The sequence below is a fragment of the Sinohyriopsis cumingii genome, chromosome 17 (genome assembly GCF_028554795.1).
Source record: "Sinohyriopsis cumingii isolate HCF-2022 chromosome 17, ASM2855479v2, whole genome shotgun sequence".
NCBI classification, from domain to species: Eukaryota; Metazoa; Mollusca; class Bivalvia; order Unionida; family Unionidae; genus Sinohyriopsis; species Sinohyriopsis cumingii.
Window position 1 is genome coordinate 1,202,925 of NC_142977.1, and position 24,624 is coordinate 1,227,548.

At 38.9% G+C, this 24,624-nt stretch overlaps 1 protein-coding gene across 8 annotated transcripts in view; it reads right to left on the bottom strand.

The window, feature by feature from the left end:
- The window catches only part of LOC149777639 (uncharacterized), a 57,298-nt gene that overhangs the window by 16,109 nt on the left and 16,565 nt on the right, over positions 1-24,624 (bottom strand). For 4 of the 8 annotated variants that reach the window (XM_089938699.1, XM_089938698.1, XM_089938700.1 and 1 more), the window contains one exon: positions 4,092-4,186. The exons of the other annotated variants lie outside the window; for them this stretch is intronic. In XM_089938699.1, coding sequence (XP_089794825.1) covers positions 4,092-4,107 — 16 coding nt within the window. In that variant the 5' untranslated portion in view covers positions 4,108-4,186. The remainder of the gene's footprint in view (positions 1-4,091; positions 4,187-24,624) is intronic. 8 annotated transcript variants of the gene reach the window in all.

A 24,624-nucleotide genomic window follows, 5' to 3' on the forward strand; every position in this document is an offset into this window, starting at 1 on the left:
ACATGGCATAACACAGCTGCGTTGATATGTACATGCATTCAGGAGAAGTAGAGATAACAAGATTTTTTTAAGATGGCTGTCATGGTGGACATATTGGAATTCAGATATGTATGATTTCATTTAGGACCAACTGGATATCATAGGAAGTCTTCTAGTGAAAATTCGGTGTTACATGACTATCCATGGTTAATGTAGCAGCCGTACTGGATGTCCTATTGGTGCCATTTTCATTTTGAACTAGGCTGTGTGTGTGTGTGTGTGTGTGTGTGTGTAAATTTAGAAAGAGTAGCAAACGAAAATACCCAAATAAAATCATATATAAATCCTCAGTTAAAATAAACATTTAAATATATTTAATTAATAAAAAGTAAATTAGTTTTGTATCATAGTTTTAGTGATCCTGTGAAGGGCAGAAGAGTGGAACTAGAGGACAAAAGGAGTGAATTATGGACCGGAGATGTCCATTTATTTATGTTTAGCCAGAGCAGTGATTTTTATGTCTACTTGGCCTTCGTTAACCTGCTCGACAACAACAGTGATTATACTAGTATTATGTACCCAATAATACTGGTCTAAACACTTTCTTATTGTGCTTAACTAATATAATGCACTAGTAAGTCCATTAAGACCTTTCTTTTCTTTCAAGTAATATTATGAAATGTTAAATAAGGTGCACGGGAATGTAGCACCCTATAAACTTCATTTTTTCTGACGAATCACAAAATCTAAGGAGAGAGTAAAATCCAGTACACCCTCTCAAAATATAGAAAAGGACTTGACTTTGATTTAACAGCAAAAGTTAATATACAGTAAACCTTTTAAACAATTCATCAACACAATTTTTTTGTAGCCAGTAAAATATATAGTTAAAAACAGTTAATTAATCAGTCAATTAAGAGACACAACTTCTGTCAAAAATGTAACGATCTGACTGGCATTATATCTTTTTAGAATAACTATTTGAAACTATCGATCTTGCTTCCGTTAAACATCGGGCAATTTCTTCCCTCCTGAGACTTTGTTAAGGTGATACCTTTTCCACATTATCCGTTTCATCAAACTCACAATGCACCTAATCAATGAATTCTACCTGTATACAAACCGAAATTATTAGTTGTGCTTTCCTCCCTTTGAAAATTTACGGTAGATATTTGTAACATACATAAGTAGGTTGATGTATGTCGGATAAATAACTTCGCAATGTGTTATCAGCCTTTATTTTCGCTTCTTGGGAATGTTCGAGGACACTTTTAACTCTTTTCTCCAGAATTTCCCCTTCTGAATGGGAGGTAAATCATTTCAGCATATTGTCAATGCAGACGATATTTTCTAGAATTACATCGCGTTGACATAATTTCGTTGTACTCTGTCACAGTCGAATACAGTCATTTACTCTATTAGTACACGTCGTGAATATTTTACACGCATTTCATACACTCCTTTATTCTACAGACCAGAGTCCAAAAGGGGTAATAATGGTAATTCGTTTCCTCCGAAATGGAATTAATTTCTAAATTGGTTGTTATTACCACTTTATTTATTTACTTACTTATTTATTTACTTATTTATTTATTTGGTTTTACACGAAAAATGAAACGTGTATCTCCTACAATAATTTATTATAAAATTGTTTCCGGTTTGGAATTTGTGGAATCTAGCGACTAAGCAAGTCATTGTTATTTATCATGGTCATTCACATAAAAAAAATCGATTGTATGACGCTCGAGTCCTTTATTTTGTTTTTCATTTTGGTAATAGAAGTAAGGGGGCGTGATCACTGAATATAATAATTGGAGACTAAACTGAATTAATATTGACTTCAAATTATTGCAAAAGCATATCCTACTCAAACATTCTCAATTGAGAAATAATTTCTCAGGTACTTTTTCTGGTGTTTTTAGAAAAATAATACACTGGATGATCCACACAATTTGTGCCTTCTTGAATCAATGGTCTGCCAACCCATACATCACTTACATCAAAATACATTTTAAATGATTAACATACATCTGGAGCTGAAGGAACTGGTGCACTCTTCAGTATGGTCTTTCATGTATCATAGGCCTCCTGACATCTGCCAGACCTATGAAACTTGGTTTTCGTGCCAAATAAATTGGTCAGAGGTTCAGCAATTATGAACAAATTGGAGCAAATTTTCCTATAATATCCAACTAAATAAAAAATCACACCAGCTAATTTTTACTGATGGGTACTGAAAATTCAGATATAGCCTTGATTTGAACTTCAGAAGGTGTAACTTGACCGCGTCCCACAATATATCCTGAAAATGTAACACAAGCATGGCAAACCTCACTTTTACGTACATTAATTATCAAATTTGCATCACCAAGTCGATCTAAGTATTTCTGAATGGTTTTCAAATGATTTTTCCATGACACGTTGTATATAATGACGTCAATGGTGTAATTGTCACAATTGTCTAGAACAGATGTTACCGTGTTCATTAAACGCTGAAGTGTTGAGGGTGAACATTTCATCCCAAACGGCGTCATTTTATATTAATAGATTCTATCTGGAGTCACGAATGCCAAAACTTTCTTTGCTCTTTCTGTGAGTGCAATTTGCAAGAAACCTCTCAAAAGGTCATATGTGGCTACATATTTTGCACTTCACTGCCAAATATGAAAGCAGTCATCGATTCTTCCCATTGGAAACGAATCAGATTTGGTTACACTGTTCACCTTTTTTGGTCACTACACGTTCGGAAAGTATCATCTGGTTTTGGCAAAAGAATACACGCTGAACTCCAGTTATTTTTACATGGTTCTTTGAAATTAATATCTAGGAAATATTGACCTTAAATTTCTAAAGCAATTTTTAATTTAACTAATATAATTTTCCGAAATTTGTATCCCGGACGAGTACCCTCCAGCTTTTATGGTCTTAAACTATGTGACAGAGAAAGGAAAATCCATCAAGTTTTTTATAATTCAAAAAATCCTTATCTACCAAGAATGTTCAAATGACGACATTTAAGGTAGAGTATTTTACCTAAGTAACCCTGTTTACACATATATGCAAATCAACAAAAGATACGCGCTATGGAGGCAATAAAAATGGCGTTCAGCTCATCAAATGACCGTGAATCTTTCGAATCACGACCTGTGTTCCTGTATACTTCTCAAGTGTGACACTGAAAACACTTCCACAACGTCTCTATCTGTAGCATCGTGATTTTTGTCATAGTGATTCATTTTAAGAGAAAGTAATTGTGTTTAGTGATCATTTTGTAATTTTTAAATACATACAAAGCAGGATGCAGATTGATAAATCAGCCCTTAAGTTCCGAGATCAATTAAAAATGCATGATTCTTTTATAAAGCATATTGAAGAGAGCAAAATTGAAAAACAAACGCAACAACTATAATAATACTAACAACAACAACAATAATAATAATAATAATAATAATAATAATGATAATAATAACGATGATGATGATACTACTACTACTATGATTATACTACTACTAATCATAATATTAATAATAACGATGATGAAGATGATGATAATGATAATGGTGATGATGATGATAATGATAATACTACTACCACTGCTTTTCCTACTAATACTATTGCTACTACTACTACTACTACTACTACTACTACTATTACCACTCCGGTGGCCTAGTGTTTAAAGCGTCCGCCTCGGATGCGGGAGGTCGTGGGTTGGATCCCTGACAGAGTCATATCAAAGACTTGCAAAAATGGTACTAACAGCTGCCTCGGTTGGCGCTCAGCATTAAGAGGTTAGTGTTAGGACTGGTCGTCCTGATGTCAGAATTATATGACTAAGTGGGACATCATACTACATGTCTGCGGCATGATGCCCCAGTGTTAGACATCACTATAAAATGCCACATTGCAGACATCGTAGCGATATGACTGAAACATTGGTGAAGCTACGTCAAAAATCCAAACCACATCACATCACTACTACTACTACTACTACTACTAATATTATTATTATTATTATTATTATTATTATTATTCCGCTCATATTTCTTCGATTATAGTAAATGCAACTATAACACTGCTACTAATATTAATAACATTAGTAAATTAAGCGACACCTGTTTTTGAAGCCATCAACTGCCTTCCATCAAGATGATGTGACGTCACATACCACACATCCAGGCACAGTTCATGGGTACAAGATTATGGTGATCTTTGGAAAAATAATATAAATTTAATGTTATTCAATGTAAACTTAGCAAAACATATGGGTTTAAAAAATTAAGAAAGGAATATATAAGACACAGTCTCTACAAAGTGTTATCAGCACTGAAAAATGTTGTACTGCTGGCTTAAAAGGTTGGTAAAGTCTTGTAATGTGGGAGAGTGGAGGGATGATGGTGTTACGACTCTATGGTCTTATACTAAGGAATAGAAAATGTCAGAAGCAACACACTTTGTAAAATTCAACAAATAATTTATTTCCCTAGAATACACAGTGAAAACTGTAAAACCAAACTTACAGTATTGCGAATTAAATCCCACATAATCGTATAACATATAACACCAGTTCTAATGATTAAAATTCTGAATAAATTTTAATGGTATTCCAAAATAAATCCACATCGAAAACTGGTAAATGATTTTTTTCTGCTAGCTATTTGTTTCTCTGAATGTAGAGATTTTATATACTAAGTTAATGGTGTAAATAGTGTGCAGGTAAACCGTTGAAAGTTATTCGCATGCATCGGCTTTTATTTTGAAAGCAAAATTGCTCGTTTTAATTTATATGATAGTAAAGAATTTTCATTTATGGCTTTAATATTATTTAGACAAGAAAATATATTGGTCATGTAAGTCTATTTAGTGTGTTTTACTTTTGGCGTGTCCCTGTAGATTGCATATGTGATATAAATAGTTGTTGAAAACTTTTAAAATCAATCGTAATAATAAACCTGTTGACAAGTCTATGGTAACCTCCCATCGTATGATTCAGTTGCCACGTGGTTAATTGTGACATTGGTCACGTAGGAAGCATTGCAACATGGATCAAGTAGAAAAATATTGCGATGTAGTACCGTAAGATTGTGTAAAAAAAGTGATCTATTAATTCCTATGTTCTTGTTTTAAAAGTCAGTATGTTGTGTGTTTCTTGTAGTGTTTGAATACAATTAGAGAGGAAACCATTTGTCTGAATTATTTTTTTGGAAGTACAAAGAGTCAGTCTTAACTAAAATATTCTGGGCATATAGTGATTGTATTCAAAGGAGTTCTGGACAATGACATTGTGATACAGCAAGACTGTTAGCACATCAGCACATTCGATGACATGAAATTAATTCAGGATAATAGAGTCTTTCGGACATTGTATACATTCTGTAGTACTATTCTGCATTTAATTCGTAATAATGTTAGTTCCTCTGAAATTTTCATCTGCCAACATAATTAAATTAGTTTTTACTTTTTTTTATAAAAAAACTGGTTTTGTTCTTTCTATTCCTATGTTAAAGACCACTGAGTGGCAACAATACATTTTTATTTATACCATCCCTTCTGATCAAAATTATTGGTTATATTTTTCAGCAATTGTTTCGTATCAGTGATTTAGCCCTTGTTTTCTTTCTTTGCTTTACAAGCAATGTTAATATAATCATCATTTGTAAATAAATGGGTCAGTGCCCTTTTTGCACACCATGCTACAAAATAAAGTATACAACCAGTTCTTAATTGATGATCAGATGCAGGTAATAACATATAATCGATATCTGATACTAGTGAGAAATGCCCTGCATGTAAAGCGTGATGTCGTCCCGATGCTACTGATAATGTGGTGATGCGCCTACCTCTAAGCTTCCCCCGAAACCGCAAGCATTGACAAGTTTATTTTGAGAAGGGTTCACTGAATTACGGTTGTAATTTGAGCTTTATTAACTTTTTGGCGGACTTGGTGGGGGACAAATTTCGTACTACGCTACTGGATAATATCCATTCTATCCAACCACAACGTGGAACCCACTGAGTCGCTGAGATTTATATTAGCACTTTCTACCAGCGTGGATCAAATTGACTGGTGAGGTACGTGTTGCATGATTTATGTAGGTGGAACAATCTTGAAATGGGCCGATAGCATAGTGACAAATTTCAGTCAATACCACGACTTTTGTCCTTTCTGATGTTAATTGTTGTACTGATGAATGTGTGTAAAACCTCGGCTTAATATGGATTTGAAAATATGTTATTTGTCCGTGTCTCTAAATGAAATAAAGGACATTTTATAAACCAAAAATGATAAGAGTCCTATAACGTGCTGTATCAGTCAAAGCACAGGAAATAAATTATAATTTATAGTATAACGAAGTAAAATATCGAATGATTGTGAACTCTTTAGCAAAAACATGTGTTTGGGTAAAATACACTTCTAAACGGAACAGGAAAATAATATGTTTATGCCAGTATTCAAACTAGAGATCAAATATCAGATCATGAATAAAACGTTCAGTTCAACTTGAGACATAACATCCTTATGGGACGTTATTTACATAGCAGTTGACATTTTGCAATTGTACTGCCATACGATCAAAAACCAATGGCTTTTATCCCATCCTTTTACCACAAGAGCCAAATATAATGTTTAACTTTGGCCAGTAGCCCCATTCTTTCAAAAATAGAAAGTTTTAAAGTTTTGTTTGCTCATTTATTTCCCAAATTATGAGGTTTCCCATTTTTGGAACAGGAAGAGCTTTGTCATAAATTAAATTATTAAACGTGTTTAAAAATTGGCAAGAAATTATGTTTTAGCGCTAATGGGATTAGATTATGAAACTATTTTGACATCTGAGACAACTGTGCAAAATTAATTTGATGACATAAGGCCTGAAATCGTGTTTAACATCTGTTACGACTTATTGGTCTTAAAATTGTGAATTATATTATATATAATCCTAAATGTACTGTCACAAGTCCAAAGGTATAGAATATTATAAATGAACTCAAATAGTCTTAAATGTCATATGTTAATGTCTCAGTCCAAAACGTCATTGAGCACATTGTAATTCCAATGAATAATTTAAAAGAATATGTCCTCTCAAATTATTTATGAAAATAACTAAAACAGGCTATCTTAAGGTAGGAATTATAACTTTCTTTGCAATTGCTATATTTATATACAAACTGTCTCCCGACAATCTCACAATAGAATGTTCTGGAAGACAAATAATTTTGTAATGGAAAAATTTACTAATTCGTAAGCAGTGTTATCAGTCTTGAACTTAAATTCAAGCAAACATCTTAGAACTATGAAAAACATCAGATAGGCATAACCTTCAATATGATAAAAGTCATGTAAACAATGTAAATTAAACACAACAGGGCATATGATCTAGACAATTAATCGTTAGGAACGAGTTATCTGGGAATATATCACGACATTTCAGTAAAATAAAAAGGTCAGATGGTGTTATGGGATGCTGCGAATGCGGGTCTAACACTGCTGTAGAAACGACATTGTGCGCAGACATGATATAAATGACTTTTGAGAATGCATCAGGAGGGATAAGGAGCCCAGATGATCCTAAACCAAGATAAAACACAGTGACTTGTGACTAAAGACTCGACGCCTTAAAACTCGGATTTTATAAGATGAAGTGTAATCTTTATCCGTACCTATACACAGACCAGATCGAAGAGGAATGTGTATTGCAATTATGAATATAGGTCCAACTTTACACAAAAAAAGAAAAATAAACATGATGTCAACTACAAACGAAGGAATAATCCCCACATGCCGAGCGCATAAATATCGATTCCACCAGAAAACAGTGATTCTACATAAGTCCCTCTACTGGCCACAAATAAACTACAGGCACTATAAGACCCTTTCTTCTCCTTAACTGATGAGCGTTGAAACTATTGTCGGAAATATTGGTAGTACGATTAACACTATTCCCACCTAGTACCAATTAGACATCGCACAAAGAAGTTTGGTGAAAATCCCTTGTGGAATTTTTGCTCAGATAGATTGCAATGACACGATTTTCAAAATGGTTGCCGTAGCAGCCAAACTAGATGTCATATCGGCGTCATTCCCATTTAGGACAAACTAGACATCTTACTTTATTTTGCTGAGAACATCACGTTGATAAAAAGTTAACATCATACCTCCTGGGGGAGTAGCGGTTGTATTCTATATTATATCAGCACCGTTTTCATTTAGGACCAACTAAACATCAGAAAAAGTCTTTTAGTGGAAATACCATATCAATACGAGCATCTGTACAGGCGGAGCAATAACCGCCATGTTGTTTAAAATAACAGCCTTAACGGCATAATATTTGCAGCATTTCCATCGAAAATCGTCAAGACAAATTTAGAATTTGTTTAGTGAAAACACCTTTTTCATATGATCATGCGTGGGTGAGTAGTAGTGATAACAGACGTTACAAGTAGGCTGCTGTGGCGAACATATTGGATGCACTATTTTATTTTAAACCAAACAGACATTTGTGTTAAATAGAAGCGGACGATAATGCTATATTGCATAATAGAGGGACAATTATTTTCGATATAATTATTTTGTCATGAAATTTAGGTAAAGTAAGCATTTTCTTCAGAAAACACTTTTGACACTAACACAATATGAAGCTCAGGCAAATTTCCGAATAGATTAACCTCTACAGAGATAGATAAAACATAACAAGGTTTCCGGGTGTTAGTTTTGTACAGTCATTACACGCCGAATTGCCATGGAAATGTTCTTCTATTTAAACTATTTGTAAATGAACACAACTTTTATTAAATTCTTTAGAGATACTTTAGTATCAGATGTTGTTTTACTTTACTTTATTTTAAAGACTTTGACATGTGTTCTTTATATTAAACTGTAAAATATATATAAATATACTATTTCATTACTTAATTAGTCATATATCTAAATATTCTGATTTGTTGTCTTCAAAGCATTCTTGCCAGAATGATGTGTCATTGTTTCCAAAAAGAGATACCTTGTCTTGATTATGTCGATTAGGAAGAGGACTATGAATATTTTCCTTCGTAGTGTTGATTGTAGGAGAAGACAACGAGCTTTGTAAAATGTAAGAAATAATTTATTTCCCTTGAGAAAAAGGTAAAAAATGATGAAAAGAACTTACGGTTCAAATCCAAAAATAATCCAAGAATAATCCAAGAATTAAAGAATATATGTCCTATAAATAAAAAGTCCTAAATGAATCTGAGTTCGAGTCTTGATTAAAAATCAAAGATGGAAGGCAATGACGTATGCTATGGTCAGTGTCGTAATGGTGTGTCAACAGTTTCTTGTTGAACCACAAAAAATAATATTCCGGTTTTGAATTCCAAATGAAATTTCAATCAATGTCTTTGTCAAAGAATTCTGTATGAGCACTTAAATATTTCTAGAGAAATGAAATAATAATTCCATAAAACAGAAGTTCAACTCAACTGGTCCCAACAAAACACCTTTAGTTTCAATGATTTAAAGCTCAACTAAAATTATTTCTCAAAACATCACTATTAAATGTGATTACTGCGCAATTCCGGTAAAACCTGAATTGCGAAATAGTGGCTATTTACATGTCTAGAATCACATACTCCCAGCATGACCCTGACAAAAACCAATCATTTTATTCTGAGAATAAAATAAAAAAAGAAAGTTGTTTACTTGACTAACTGATTTCTGAATCAAGGTTAGAAACTAGATCAAAAATAGAAACAGTGTTTCTATTAGTATGTGTTTACGAAAAAGACAGTCAGATCAAACTAATGTCTGAAACAATGTCAAATCCAATTACATTACAATAGTATGTAATTTAGTAATAAAAAAATTGAAACTAACAAGCAAACAATTAATTTAAATTAAATATAAATTAGATCAAATATACATAACAGTAGAGCTCACTATTTTCAAATTAAAACGTGAGGGCAGATCCAGTGCTATTTACTGATATCAAATTTAAAATTTACATTTTACGCTTACACACGATTTAGATCAATAAAATGGTTTATATTTTGTAGATGTAAAATTGCTAACCAGGATCATACTTTAAGTGGGTTATTAGCTCGACAACATTGGAAAGAATTCTAAAAATAAATTTTCTTCAAAGATTAATCCACGTATTTATCAAAGATAAGTAGATTATCAGTGAATTTCAGATTATACACCTGAAACCTCCACGATACTTTCTTTTCTGTATAAAAAGATTAAAATCAGTTTGTTGTCTAAATTTATAATACCTGTCAGAGAGAAATAAACTCTCTGCAAACTGTATTCAGAGACATAAAATAAATTTAGCTATATCTGGGTGGCAGAAATACAGATACATGGTTAGCGTTGACATGGTAGATACTTGCTCACATTTTGACAAACTAATAATATTTTCTACTTTTGAAATGGGTTGAAATAATCTAAATTTGAACCTTGATAAAAGATGTGTGACATTTTGCCTCGATTTTGAATTTTATAGCATTATTTGTCACCGCCCTTCGTTGTTCTCATACATTTTGAGTAGTGAATGGGGACACTTTACGTATAATGGGAATTAGCATTAAAAACACCCTTGGGACACTTTACGTATAATGGAAATTTAACATGGAGAAAAATCGTGGGACACTTTACGTACAAGGGGAATTAACATGGGAATAAATCGTGGGATACTATACGTACAAGGGGAATTTAACATGGGAATAAATCGTGGGATACTATACGTACAAGGGAAATTTAACATGGGATTTTTTTTTTAAAAAGTTTTTTTTAAATTTAAATTTAAATTTAAATTTAAAAAAGGGGTAGGCAATTCAAAGACTATCTCTTTTCGAGAAATATGGGGCCCTGAAAAGGGCCTTTGGGTTTTCTTCTTCTTCTAATTTCTTCTTTTCCTCCACCAAGTTCTTATTTTATCTCCTACACTCTTCTTCTCTTTCTTTTTTTTCTTCTCCTCTTCTTTCTTCTTCTCTTCCTCCTCTTCTTTCTTCCTCTTTTCATTTTCTTCTTCTTTTTCAATTTTTTCATTCCATTCTCTCATCCTTATCCTTTCCTCTTCATCCTCCTTTTCCTCCTTGATTTCTTTCAACAGATCACTAATGATTACCTTCATTTTTCGTAAATTGTTTATCTCCATCTTCACTCTATGGGGACTATATGAGTAGTGATCCTCGTTTAGGTTAACCAACATTTGCTCAAACATTCCTAAATTGTCCATAACGTTTTGCAATTTTTCCATTTTGTTAAGGTGGTTTGACGCCATCTTCTTTGTATTCTTTGCAGAATGGATTGAACAACGAATACTGTGGGTTCTTATACGAAAAGCGCGAACGTGAAGGAAAACATCCCCCTAAAACATAAAATGGATCTTACCTAGATGATGACCCAACATCGCGCGTACGTGAAGGAAAACATCCCCTACTTTTTCATTTCATATAATATAACCCCAACTATACTCTCCATATTTGCTAAGAAACCCATAATCTACTATTCACACAAACATACCTGAGCTCTTACAAACACACAAACACACTAACACATACCCTCACAATATCTTAATTAAGAGTTAGTGTTTATTTTCACACTACTCTACCTACACACATTGGCAAATCTATCGTTATTTCTTTTCTAGAGTATTGGGTAGCCCTGAAAAGGGCTGTTTTTTTAAACTCCAGATGCACCTATTTAATGGTTGCACCTTCCTGGCCTGGCGCCGCACACGCATCTTCTTCCCCAGTCTTCTTTCACCTTTCTTCTGGGGAGCGCAGAGGGAGGATGATTCGCTTCAGCACCCCAATCCTCTGTTTCAGGAATATTAAACGACATCATCTCTTCTCTTTTCTTTTCCTCCTCTTCCCTCTGTCTTCTCTCCTCTTCTTCCTTCTTTATTCTTGCTTCTTCTACTATAGCCTCCGCTGATAGTTCGTTTACTATCCGCCTGGCATATTCCAGGTGCATCTGGAGTTCTAACAGTTTCACTATTCTGCTAGTCATTCTTCTAGCTGTGTTGATCAATCAACAAGGGTAGCTGGACTGCCGAACGAGTTTCAATTTATATTGAAAGCGCGGACGTGAAGGAAAACATCCCCCTAATAACATAAAATTCATCTTACCTAGATCATGACCAAAAAAACATCAACAACGCGCGGACCTAAAAGAAACACTCGCTCACTTTTTTATGCTACCCATCACTTCAATAGACTATCCACATACGCAAAGCAATCCAATCTAACCCCAAATATACACCTCAAGCAGCCCCAAAAAAAAAACAACAAAACAAACATCATTTTAATCTACTATCCACACCAACCTACTTTATCACTTATAAACACAATCACACTAACACATACCCTCAAAATATTTAGAAAGAGTTAGTGTTTATTTTCACACTACTCTACCTTCACACATTGGCAAATCTATCGTTATTTCTTTTCTAGAGTATTGGGTAGCCCTGAAAAGGGCTGTTTTTTGTTTTGTTATGGCATTCTTTTTAGTTTCTAAGAATGCGATGTCCTCTGAGGATAGACTTTCTGGCGATAGGTCTGCTTCTTCGGAAAGAGAAGAAGAATTCTTTGGTGTCGATACGACAATCGACAAAGCCTCTGTCAGCTTCAGGTTGCTGCTGTTGCTGTTGTTGTTGCTGCTGTTGCTGCTGTCTCTGAAGTCTGTACTTCTCTGTCCATTCTTCTTTCTCCTTGTTCATTTCTTCTCTGAAGAGCTCTTCTATCAGGTCTTCAGTGATTTTTAACATTCTCACATTCTCTATTTCTTCTGGCTTCGGTATCAGACTGTGTCTGACCCTATGCAAATTCACGTAGGCTTCGTTGAGCTTAGCTAGTTTGGAGCACATCTTCTTAGGAGGATGAGTCGACAATGGATGGCTAGACTGGGAACAACCCGGTTCTTAAAGTGAAAGCGCGGACGTGAAGGAAAACATCCCCACACGGTTTTCGAGCCGCAACGTTCATGAGAGGGATAGTAAGAAATGAAAGAGCATCAATCCAACATTCTTATAGCTAAACAAACCACAAAGGCATTTTTTCAAAACACAACATTTTTTATTCAAAAAATCACTTAACACTAAACAACAACATTTTTAACAATAATTCAACATGATAACATCAAACAATTTTTTTCAAATCACTAACATTCTTTTCTTCAAATATAATCTACTTTAAACAAGGCTGACAACGTTGTGAATGAAATTGTGATTTCCACTGTTGGAAATCATTAGGCCATTGATGGACACTACGTTTCCTAGCTTGAGACAAAAGATAAGCATACTGGTCACAAAACCATCGATGTACTTTCACATCGTTTCTAGCAGAAGAACGAGGATCGAAATGAGTCACTAAATGTTCTAAGGAATAGCCCAGGCTGCGATGATGCAGAAAATACACACAGTACTGTCCACACACCAAGGAATCTGTGCCTTGTAATTTCACGTTATTGAATCGGGTGGTTTGAGCATTTCTTCTCATAAAGTCGATGATATCGTCTTCCAAAGGGGGCAATCCGTACGAATCGAAATATTCCACACATCCTTCTTGAGGAAAGTAGACGGCTACCCAGTGGGTTCCTGGGAGATGACTGTCGTCCGTGTTGATCACGTAAGCTTGATGGTCTTTAGGTTTGCGATGAGGGAGTTCATCTTTAGCACAGACGACAGGATTCCAAGAAGCTGTATAAGAACTGTGGTTCAAAAGGTAATAAAGTTCCCAGGTATCCATTGTTTTGTGTTTGTTTTCTTCACAGGTAATAATAAGTCGTCAATTCGATCCTGACTTTTTGCTTGAAAATGTCTGACGAATAAACGGTTATTCGTTCTGTTTCCTCACTCTGTTTCAGGAGAGCTTCGATGCGATGGATCTCTTGTGTGGTTAATGGTGGACAAGAATGTTCACGCAAGTCTTTATACCACTGGTGCAACACGACTTCGTCCGAGATGAGACTCCAAGCTTCGTCCAGATACTCGTCCAATTTTTCTTCTTGACTTAACATCAGGCATTTATCGTGTTGAATTTGACTGGGATGATCGTTTTGACATCCATAACAATTTTTCTTGATCAATTCCGTTATTTTGTCGACCAAGTGTTTGGCAAAACAGGAGACTAAATGGGCTTCTTGTTCTGGCCATCTCGACTTCATCATGATCACTTCTTCGTCTTTGTCTTGAGATTCTTCTCCTTCCACGGTCTCCTTACATTCCATCTCCAAAGTTTCTCCACTAGGTAAAGAGGGATAACAGTCTTCCATGGCTTTCTAATAATCTAGAATGACTTCTCTCAAACTGTTGATTTCTATGGTATTATCGAATTCTGCATACAGGATTACGTTCACTGTCTGTTTCAGTTGTTCTGCAAACTGAAGTTCCACACGAATCTGGCCGGATTTTATAGGGTGGAAATGTCCCTCGTCGCTGCCTTGGTCTGGAGTGAAATCGAAAGCCCACAAAGCATAGCCTCCTGCATAATCCTCATACTCAATGCCGTGACTGGTGTTGGTTCCTAACTGACCGGTGGCTTCGTACAGGGACAAGTACGATCTCAAGTAATTCATCTGTGTGGGATCAAAGCTAGGTTCGAAAGGTCGGGTACACAAGGTCTTGCCATCACGACTGACTTCGATTTTCTTTACGTTGAAGTGATGAAAGTTGAAAGGATTTTCAGCGAAGGCTCCGTTGAAGGCTGCATTCGAGACCATACCAAGGATTAAACGTTTGGGTAACTGTCCTTGAAACAGATGATCTTCGATCATGGAATGCTGTCCAGCAGAAATGGTGAACGTTTTCACTTCCACACGTCGTATGGGATACTTGGCAGTCGTTCTGCTCAACGTCTGACTGATGTCATTTCCCACTTTAGGTAACACTTCCACGCGCCGTACGTAGAGTCTGGCTTGTAGGATTGTGCTTTTAGGATTGCCACCCTTAGTAGCAGTTTCATCAGCCAACAAATGGAAAGCGGCACTGCTGCGATTCAGTCTTAGGCGCACATTGACCCCGTTCAGCAAATATTTCTCTTGCAACCACATGTCCAAATGCAAACGATCCATCAGTTCTAAACTCTTTTTGCCTGTGATTCTGTTTCGTCTTGCCACAAAGCCGTCATTGTCACCTGCGTCAGCTATCTTAAACTTGCTCGCTTCGTCATCTACCCACAGCACACAGGCATTGAGATGACTTGTCTTGGCATCTGGTCCGTACGTCAAGAGATTTTCCAGGTAGGCACGGTAAGGGTAAGTATCCATGCTGCTGCTAACCAGTTTGTTGTTCAAGTACAAGTCCACTGAGCTGAACAAGGAATGCATGAAATTGTTGACGGGAGCTATAATCTCAGTGTCTTCTACTGCACCATCATCCTTATCTAGAACTTGGACTTTCAAGTACAAGTAACTGCTATTCAGATCGATGTAATCTTCGGGCTGTCCTTTGATTTCAAACTCGATGGGAGCTGAGGCTGCCAATGAGGAGACGGGATGAAATTCCACCCATTGGGATTCTTGCATCGTCATCATGGTAGGGGGCATGGCAAACAGATCCAGTTCCGTCTTGGAACAGGCGCAAGACTCTCGGTGCATCATTTTTTGTTGTTGCTGTGTCTCAATAATCGAAAACGTCTAAGTCTCGAACGGTTCTTCTTTTTTTGGCCTTTCTCGCTTGAAGTCTGGTGAAAGGGTGTTTTCTTCTTCGTCGTCTCTTTCTGCCTTGTCCTTGCTGAATGCTTGACTCGGTAGCGTGCAGGGCATTTATAGGTGTGTCTCGTCGGCCTAAAATGTCTTTGCCCGTTTGCAGCAAGACATTTTTGCCTGCCCTCATGAAGGCTTCTTTAGGGTTTTGTTTGTCGATGATGACATTTTGGAGAAATTCTTTGCCTTGCGTCAGTGCCGCATCTTTCAAGGCGTGCAATCCTCGTGTCACCATCGGTTTCAAGACTGGAGCCACCGAACGAAAGGCCGATTTTAACATGTCTCCTAAACCGTGTCCTCGCTGTCGAGCAACCCCTCGGTACACTGGATACATGACTTACTTACTTACGAGTCGTGAGAGAACCGTTTTCGAAAATGGAGTTTCACCGTGACTTTTCCTTTGGTGAATGGAATATTTTGTCCCAAATCTCCTTTTATAGTAATGTTGACCGTGTCCAAATACGACTTGCTGACGGGCAAATAGTGAGGATGGACAAATTCGCGGTGGACGTGGTAAGTGTTTCCACCTTCCTCGTCAGCGATTGTGGCAGAATCCACTTTGAAAGGAATGACACGCAGTAACGGCACGGAGGTGTGTCCCACCACGTTGTATTCCACCACATCGGAATACACAAAGATCAAATTCAGTCCTTGGTTCAGTTCTACCGGGGTACGAAAATACTTGACAAAAGTATCGTTGTCGTAAATGACAGTTTTTTGTTTTAGTGTTAGTTCTATTTTCTTCCTCATCTTTATGTCACCACCCAACATGTCAAACAATTCATCATTAAAATAGAAACCTATGATTTTTTCATCAGGAAATTTCATCAGGAAGCGACGAGCTGTTTTGTGGTATTCCAGGGTGACAGCTTTGGACTTGAAAGTCTTAAAAGCTTCCCCAAACACGCCATTAAACTTGGAGACTATGGCGCTGACCAAATGTTGACCACTAAAATAATAGCCTGAGGGAATGAACAACTCATAGTCTATCCAATTTGGATTGACTTTGTTTTTTGTTTTATGGGGATATTTGTTATTCTCATTCATCCACTTTTGCAATGGTTCGTCATAAACTTCCACCGTAAATTTACTTTGATCGTCAATGACATTGAGGACTTGGGTTGGGTGAATCATTTCTACCAAAGCCACTTCCCAATGGGCTTCGTGATCTAAGGGGATGGCCTGAGGTAATTTGGCCGTGTAACAGCACAACGTGTTGTTGGGAAACACCTCCATGGAACTGTCACTGGGTAAGGTTAAGTAAAATTGGTTTTGGTGACTCATAATTCCAGAGTTCTGTGGCTGTCCGAGGGGTTAGTGGATGTCAGAGGCGTGTCTCCGCCCAAAATGGGGTTTTGGTTGTGGATGTTGGAGTGGTGACTGGCACTGGCACTGGACACAACGTTCCCGTTCGAGGAGAATTTCAGGGAGGGATTGGGAAGCAGGTAACCGATGCAACTGCTCAATAAAATGGTCCACAATTGTTTGTCTCCTTGTTGCAAACTCAAATTGGCGATGGCTGCCCCGATGACACAATACACCACGAAGATTTGGCAGAAAAAGACGATTTGCGTTTTAGGCACACGTTCTCCACACCACACCCACAAGGGTTGTTTTTGTAAATCTTGCACAGAAGAACTAGGGGAAGAAGGACTGGTCGACGTAGCTGCGTCTGCTGTGTGAAAGGGCATGATGGTCACTTCTTCTTTTTATAGTCGATGACTTGCGAAGCGTCGATCCAAGAATCGAAACTGGGTGGATATCCTTTCCAACGTACTTTGACTTCTTTGACACGTCGTTTGCCCACTTTACGGGTTCTGCGTTCCAGAATGCTTTCGATGTCGTACACGTCGTCTTCTTTTTTGGTGACACGTTGTAACTCGGGCAAATAAAACGTTCCTTTGAGTACTTCTCCGTTCATGTCTTCCAATTTATAGACGGCAGGATGACGGCCATGTACTCGTCCAGTGATGCGAAACAGTTCGGTCGTCCAGTTAGGTAAGTAACCTTTGTCGAAAGTGCGTTTGGTTTTGCCAATGCGCACCCAATCTCCTACGGTCAACTCTCCACTTTTCTTGGGGACAGCCCTCGTCGGGGACGTACCGAACAGGCGCTCGAACACCAGCACTTCGTTGTCGGGAGTCACGTCTTGCGGGGCACGTCCGATGCTTCGATGGTAAGATTGGTTGTACGCTTGCACCAGGTGCGGTAAGATGTCGATGTACTTCAGAGTGTGGTGATGCGTAAAATATTTCCACATGCGTTCTTTCAAAGTGCGTTGAAAACGTTCCACGATGCTGGCTTTGGTTTCGGGATTCTCGGTGGTAAAAAAATGAATGTCACGTTTCTTTAATTCTTTTTGGAAAGCTTGGTTCAGAAATTCGGTGCCTTTGTCCGTTTGCCATCGAAGAGGGCGACGACCGCTTTGTTTCAACACCCGTTGCAGGGCTCGCACTAACTCGCTGCTGGATTTGGAAGTCAAGGGTACGACCCAGGCAAATTTTGAAAAGACGTCGATGACACAAAACAAATATTTGTAACCACGATTGTAGCTGGCCAAATGAGAGACATCGGCTAAATCGGCTTGCCATTGATGATCGATACCTTCCACTCGGGTGCGACTTCTGGCAAACTTGCGTCGAATGGGTTTGTGTAAAGTGTAGGTAGCTTGTTCTTGTAACCATCGTTGCACTTGAGGTAAACGGAGACTTTTCAGTTGCGTTTTGGCAGCACGATACAATTTTTGAACTCCTGCGTAACCTGCAGGATGCGAGGGATCGTAGTAAATGCTAGCTAAGACTTTTTCCATTTTTTTGTGTTGATTGGTGTCTTAATAAGGCACCCACTCTTGGAAGAGGCTACTCTTTTTCTCTTGGGGTATTTTCTTGGATTGCAAGGCTTTTCGTGTGCGACCGGCAATAGGTGTCGAAGAGGAGGAGGATGTCTGAGCGGGGGATATCGGTTCTTGTTTCACTTCTGTCTTCACTTCTGTCTTCACTTTCTTTTTCTCTTGTGAGGAAGAAGGGGTGGCCATCATCTTTTTAATCCATCCAATTCTGGAGGTAGGTGGTGTTGTTAACTTGCGTACTTTTTCTGGTGGAGTTTGAAACCCTTCTTCTTCTTTTCCTTTTTCTGTCTTGACCACTGGTACTGGTACTGGTACTGGTACTGGTGATGGTGCTGGACTTTTCATCAAGGTCTTAAAATCTTTCAAAGTGGGTAGAGCTGTTTCGTCTAAAGCTTTCTGGTGAAAGAGTTGCAGTCTTTGTAAGAGTTGACCGTACTTTTGCGATTTTTCTGTTTCGGACAAATCTTGGCGATCCAGCAAGGATTGCAATTCGTGTTGTAACTGGGACATCTCGCTCAAATTGGGATTGGGAGGTAAATGCGGGGTGCGTTGTTCTTGCCACCGATGGTATTCCATCCATCGTTTGTAAGGCACTAAAGCTAGTTTTCGTCCTTCCATGGGGTTGTCAGGGGTGAATTCTGAGATCTTGGGACTTCCGAAGGCCTTTTTATCTTGCTCCCATCAGTCCTCCCAACATGGTTCCCAAGACTCCTTTCAGTATGGGGCCTAACAAGAGAGGTAAAATGCCTCCACGTTGGACCAACATCTTCTTTTTCTGACGAATGGGAACTTTCTTTTGAACCATTTTTCGAAGAACGTGACGATGTTTGCCTAAGCATTGTTTCTGGTGTTTGGACAAAGGGATCGTGCCTTTCAAAACGTTCAAACAACATTCGCACACGGTATCGATGACCTCTTTGGAGGCCGTTTGAATGAGTTTTTTTCGTAGGGGTGGAGAAGCTTTGGACAGGACAGATAACAGGTCCCCATGTTTGGCTAAACGTGGTGGTAGTCCTTTTCTTTTCTTTCCTTGGGGTTTTCTGGAGGGTGACATCTTTGAGTCTTTAGGAGCACCTAAAAACACTGATACCCTACTCGGTCACAGGTCTTTTTTATACTGGAACGCGTCGCCACTGATTGTCTTTACGTTTTATCAGTTTGAGGACAGGCATGACACGTCGTGCAGGGGTACGTAACGGACTAAATCGAGCCAGTTCTTGCTTGGACAAATCCAGTAAACTTTGTAACATGCCCGATCTTTCTTGGACTTTGATTTTGGGAGAAGGTACTTTGTGAGCAGCAGCCACTGCCGCTAAATGGGAAGGTCCTGCCAGTGGGGAAGTTCTTTTTGGGGTCATCAACGGAGAAGTTCTTGGTGTAATCAACGTCTCCAAGTACTCTTCAGTTCCTGGTGACATCAACGGAGAAGTGGACAAACGTGAGGCTGCCGGAGACGTTGTGGCAGGTCGTGGTTTGCGAGTGTAAGGTTGCGTCCTGGCCGAAGTGCCTCTCTTGCGACTAGTTTTCTTCTGTGGACTTTTCTTTTTTTGAGGACTTTTTCTCTGTTTCTTTTTCTTGGGGCTTCTTTTCTTTTTCCGGGGTGATGGTGGTGGTGTCTGGTAAGAGGAGGGTCCCGCCACTGGAGAAGTTCTTCTTGGGGACTTGGTCTTTTTCTTTTTCTTCTTGGGCTTCGTTGGACTTTTGTCTTAGGGATAACTTTGGGGGCATTAGGATCCCATCTTAAGAGTGAGCGAATGATGACCCCTCCTAGAGTACCGCTCCCTCCAGGTTTCAAAATGATTTGTTTTTTGGTTTGAGTGTCGATGCGGGGATCGGCCAGTTGGACCAAAGCGACTTTGTTTCGATCGAAAAAGCGTTGGGTTTGATGAGGAATCTGAATGATTCCTTGGAGTAATTGACGTGCCGTCACCGTGAACCATCGTAAGACTTCTTTGAGACTAGCTTCTAAGACACGGGCTCGTGTTTGTGGATCTTTTTCTCGACTGATGCCATACAAGGCACGAATCAATTTGACGGGAAGATGAGACTGAAGGGACGTCATGTTCACACTGTGTGAGACAGACGAAAAAGGGTCTGAGGTTTTTATAGATTTTTTTCATGGGAGGAGTGAAATGAAGTCGAGGACGGAGACGTGTACAGGACAGGCCCTCCGTCTTGGCACCAGTGGTGAAACAAGTGGGTACGAAATCGCAAATCCTCGGGGGTCGTAGGTTTCAAATCGACGAGTAAATAGGCGTGTGGAGTTTGAGTGGCATCGTCGTACGCCTGAGTCAGCCAAGGCGTTCCTAACTGTTTGGCTAAGACTTGCACTTGCGATTTATCTCGAGGGCTTTTAAACAAGACCACGTAATGCGCATTGAGACTGATGGTGCGATGGGCTTTACTTTGTTGAAACAAATTTTGGGTGATGTAAACGACACTGGCATTACGGTGATGCCCTTTGCGCGTAAACCACAATTTAATTTCTTCTTCGTCTTCTCCTAACATGTCGTCGAAAATGACCAAATGGGTTAGACGGGAGTCAGAGACGATGCCATCGTCTTCTTTAGGAATGCCTTCCACAAACACGATGGAATCGCCTTGACTTTCTCGCAAGAGGCTGTACGCCGATTGCCACTCTTTGTAACACCACACGATCCGTTGAGGGGGCCGATCGATCAAATGATGTTTATGTTCGATCAAACGTTTGACGAATTCGGTTTTGCCCGAACCGCTAGGTCCAGCAATGAGCATGTTAAAGGGATGGCGAAGATACAAAGCCTCCCAACTGGCACGATCTAAGTGTTCGTCGATGACTTTGACAGTAGAGGAAGAGGGAGCAGAGACAGCAGAGGTAGCCATGGTATGAGAAATGTCACTTGTGACACGAAAAAACAAACAAGACAAGAGTTTATATACTTTTTCAGAACACGTTTATTGAATGTTTTTTTTTCAAACATGAACACGAAAGACAAAAATACATACAACCCAAATAGTGATGTACAGGAATATAAAACACAGCAAAGCGATCAAAGTGAAATATAAACAAGTGTCTGTACAACATGTTTTGGGTAACCAAGATGTCCTAGGGACAGTGTGTAATGTTCTTACAGTCTCTACATGAGGTATTGTCACACAAGTGTCCTCCCGGAATGACCTTTCAGGAATGTCCATGACAGTCCTGTCCTGAAGCGAGTGGTTGTTCTCGGTGACGGGTTCTTCTGGCACCGTCACTAACACGGGTTGAAAAGTAACTTTTTTCCTTGAACAACTCTTGTGCATACTGGGCCACTTCTTGGGTCCAAACCTCAAAACCCCCCTTTTTCCAATCACGAACATCTGTCCAATGAGGGTGTAAGTCACAAGCTACACACACATCGTCATACACGTCTTGGGTCGCTAAAAGTTGACGAATTTTTTTTTCCTGTTGAGGTCGAGAAGTATCCAGATGAAAACGCAAGGCTTTGAACAAAAGGAGTTTTTCGTGACCATTTAAGGCCATGGAGGTGGTAAGTACTGATCGTAAAGAGTCCACAAGGAATCGGCTGGTAAACGAAATCCCAGAAAACAAGTCACTAAGACACACACCACTTGTCGTCCAAAATTGAATGGATACAGTTCTTGTAATAATCGATGGTAATGATCCACGGTTTGAATATGGTCATTGAGTTCCTTCCACTGAATCTGTTGGATGACATGTGACATAAACCGTGGCATGGCAGCCTGTTTTTATATTCTCTTTTTTTCGGATGCAATAGACGTACTTTCTAGCCAGAGATCTTCGTTCTCCAGTAGGGAATCTAAATCTTGCATACTGTAACCGAAACGTCAGAGTTCGTTTAGGTGTTTCCTCTTCCTCTAAGTAGATTCCACGTAAAATATGTTGGTAATCCTTTAACTTGTCTTCCTCAATGCATTGCACTAGGTGAATCTCGAAGTAACCATAATCATGAACATGTCGATCATTAGCGACCTCAAAGTGTTGAACAATGTCTGACCATTGAAAGAATTTCTGACGAATCAGTTCTCTTATACCATTCAGGTACCAGTGGTTAAAGATCTGGTGACGTATCGGATGCAATTGTTCTTTACGTTTCACTTGTATTTTGACCAGCTCTCGGTAAATGCGTTCTCTCAACTCCACAGGCAAAGCACGAATGTTCTCTTGTAAAGTATCCATGAATAGGTCATACTAAATCCTCTTTGGTCTGACACAAGAAATGTACTCTTTGCACAAACATGGTTTCACTTCAGTGTCGAATTTAAATCGTTGAGTCACTAATCTACACATTACAATTCGTTCAGAAGTTTCCTCTTTCACCAAGTTGACATTGTGTTCAAAAAGTTTGTAATTCGTTAACTCTTCCTCTGGAATTCGATGCAGTACGTTTACAGTGTAGTAACTACAATCGTCCATACCAAACCATTCCTTTTTATAACCAGAAGGTCGTTGATCAATGTCTGTCCAATGGAACACTTTCAATTGAATCAGTCCTTGTATAGCCTTCAGGTACCAGTGGTTCAAACACCGGTGACGTATCGGATGCAATTGTTCTTTACGTTTCACTTGTATTTTGACCAGCTCTCGGTAAATGCGTTCTCTCAACTCCACAGGCAAAGCACGAATGTTCTCTTGTAAAGTATCCATGAACAGATGATTATGGTAAAAAGTTACTTCAATGTCTCGGTCCCACTAAGGGTAAGTAATGACAATTCGGTGACCATCGAGCATGTTCAACGAAGGCCGAATCTTGCGGTTCCCAGTGGTGAAGTGACACACCGCAACTGAAGCACTTGACTTTATCTCCTTCGCCCAAGTAGAAAAATCCGGCTCTGGCTAATTCTTCGGGGGTCGGTCCTCCCAGATACTTTGGCCATTTTCCTTTGAACGATTGAAGACGATTTTCAAAGTCGCAGTATTCCGACAAACGCACAGGAAACGAATATTCGTTTTTCACAGGTTCGTTTCGATGAGGGTTGAGTGACATGCGTAGGAGTTTGCTCAGGGCTGGATGACATCCGTAGGGAGGTAAACGTGAAGGTCGACATTCCCCTTTAAAACGAAACCCAGTAAAATGTCCAAGAGGACGAGCAGCATCGCTTTCGCATCCCACAGGTTTGACACGCACAGCATCACTTTCCATGACAGGGGTAGGGGTACTAAAGTTCCCATGATGCTTTACGGCATCGCTCAGGTCACAAGGTACAGCATCGGTCCCATCGCAAGGCTCACAATCGCACTCGTCTGCAAACTCCGTTACGCAATTACAATGGTAACCACATGGACAATCGCAGTTTCCTTCCGGACATTTTCCGTCGCAATGCATGGGTCTTATCCATCCAATATTAGTCACACTAGAGGAAGATACAACTTTTTTACAATCCCCAAACTGGAACGATGTCTTTTTCAAAGTATTCATCTTGTTCGCTCGGTCTTGGTAGTCACAATGAACTATCGATCTTGACCATAGCCCCTTTTTTATACTAGTCGCAATGCAGTCTCCAGCTTGTACATCTTTCCTTTTTTACGTTTTTTATGTCTTGTTTCGGAAGGTACCGTCTCTAAGGTACCGTCAACATTGTACCGTAGTGTAATGGGTGGAAAGGCCATAGAAAGGTAAGGGCAGTGCGGAGACCATCGAGTATGTTCCAGAATAGCTGAATCTTTATAGATACATAGATCCATTCGTAACTTCAGTCCGCAAGCGAAACACTGTACCTCGTATCCCAATCCTGACTCAGGTCCCAAGTAGACAAATCCTGTTCTAGCTAAAACATGCGAAGAAGGTAATCCTTCCCTATCCGTAGGCCATTTCTGAAACGTGTCCAATCGACGGGCACAGTCACAATAGTCAGGTAAGAAGACTGGAAAATGGTAGGGTTTGAACTTGGAGTTCTCATCGGGTTTCTCACTCGATTCTTGCTGTGGCGAAGTCATCTTTCTCGTAACTATCCTCTTACAACCAATGTTTTATACCAACGTGTCCATACGGTAAGGTGAAATGATTGGGAAGTCGCACTCGCTTCTGGTATACAATTTGATAGACTTTTTCCAAGGGTCGACTGACGATGTGGTGAGTAGGTAAACGTGCAATCTTGTTCGGTTGATAGGTGGTCACTT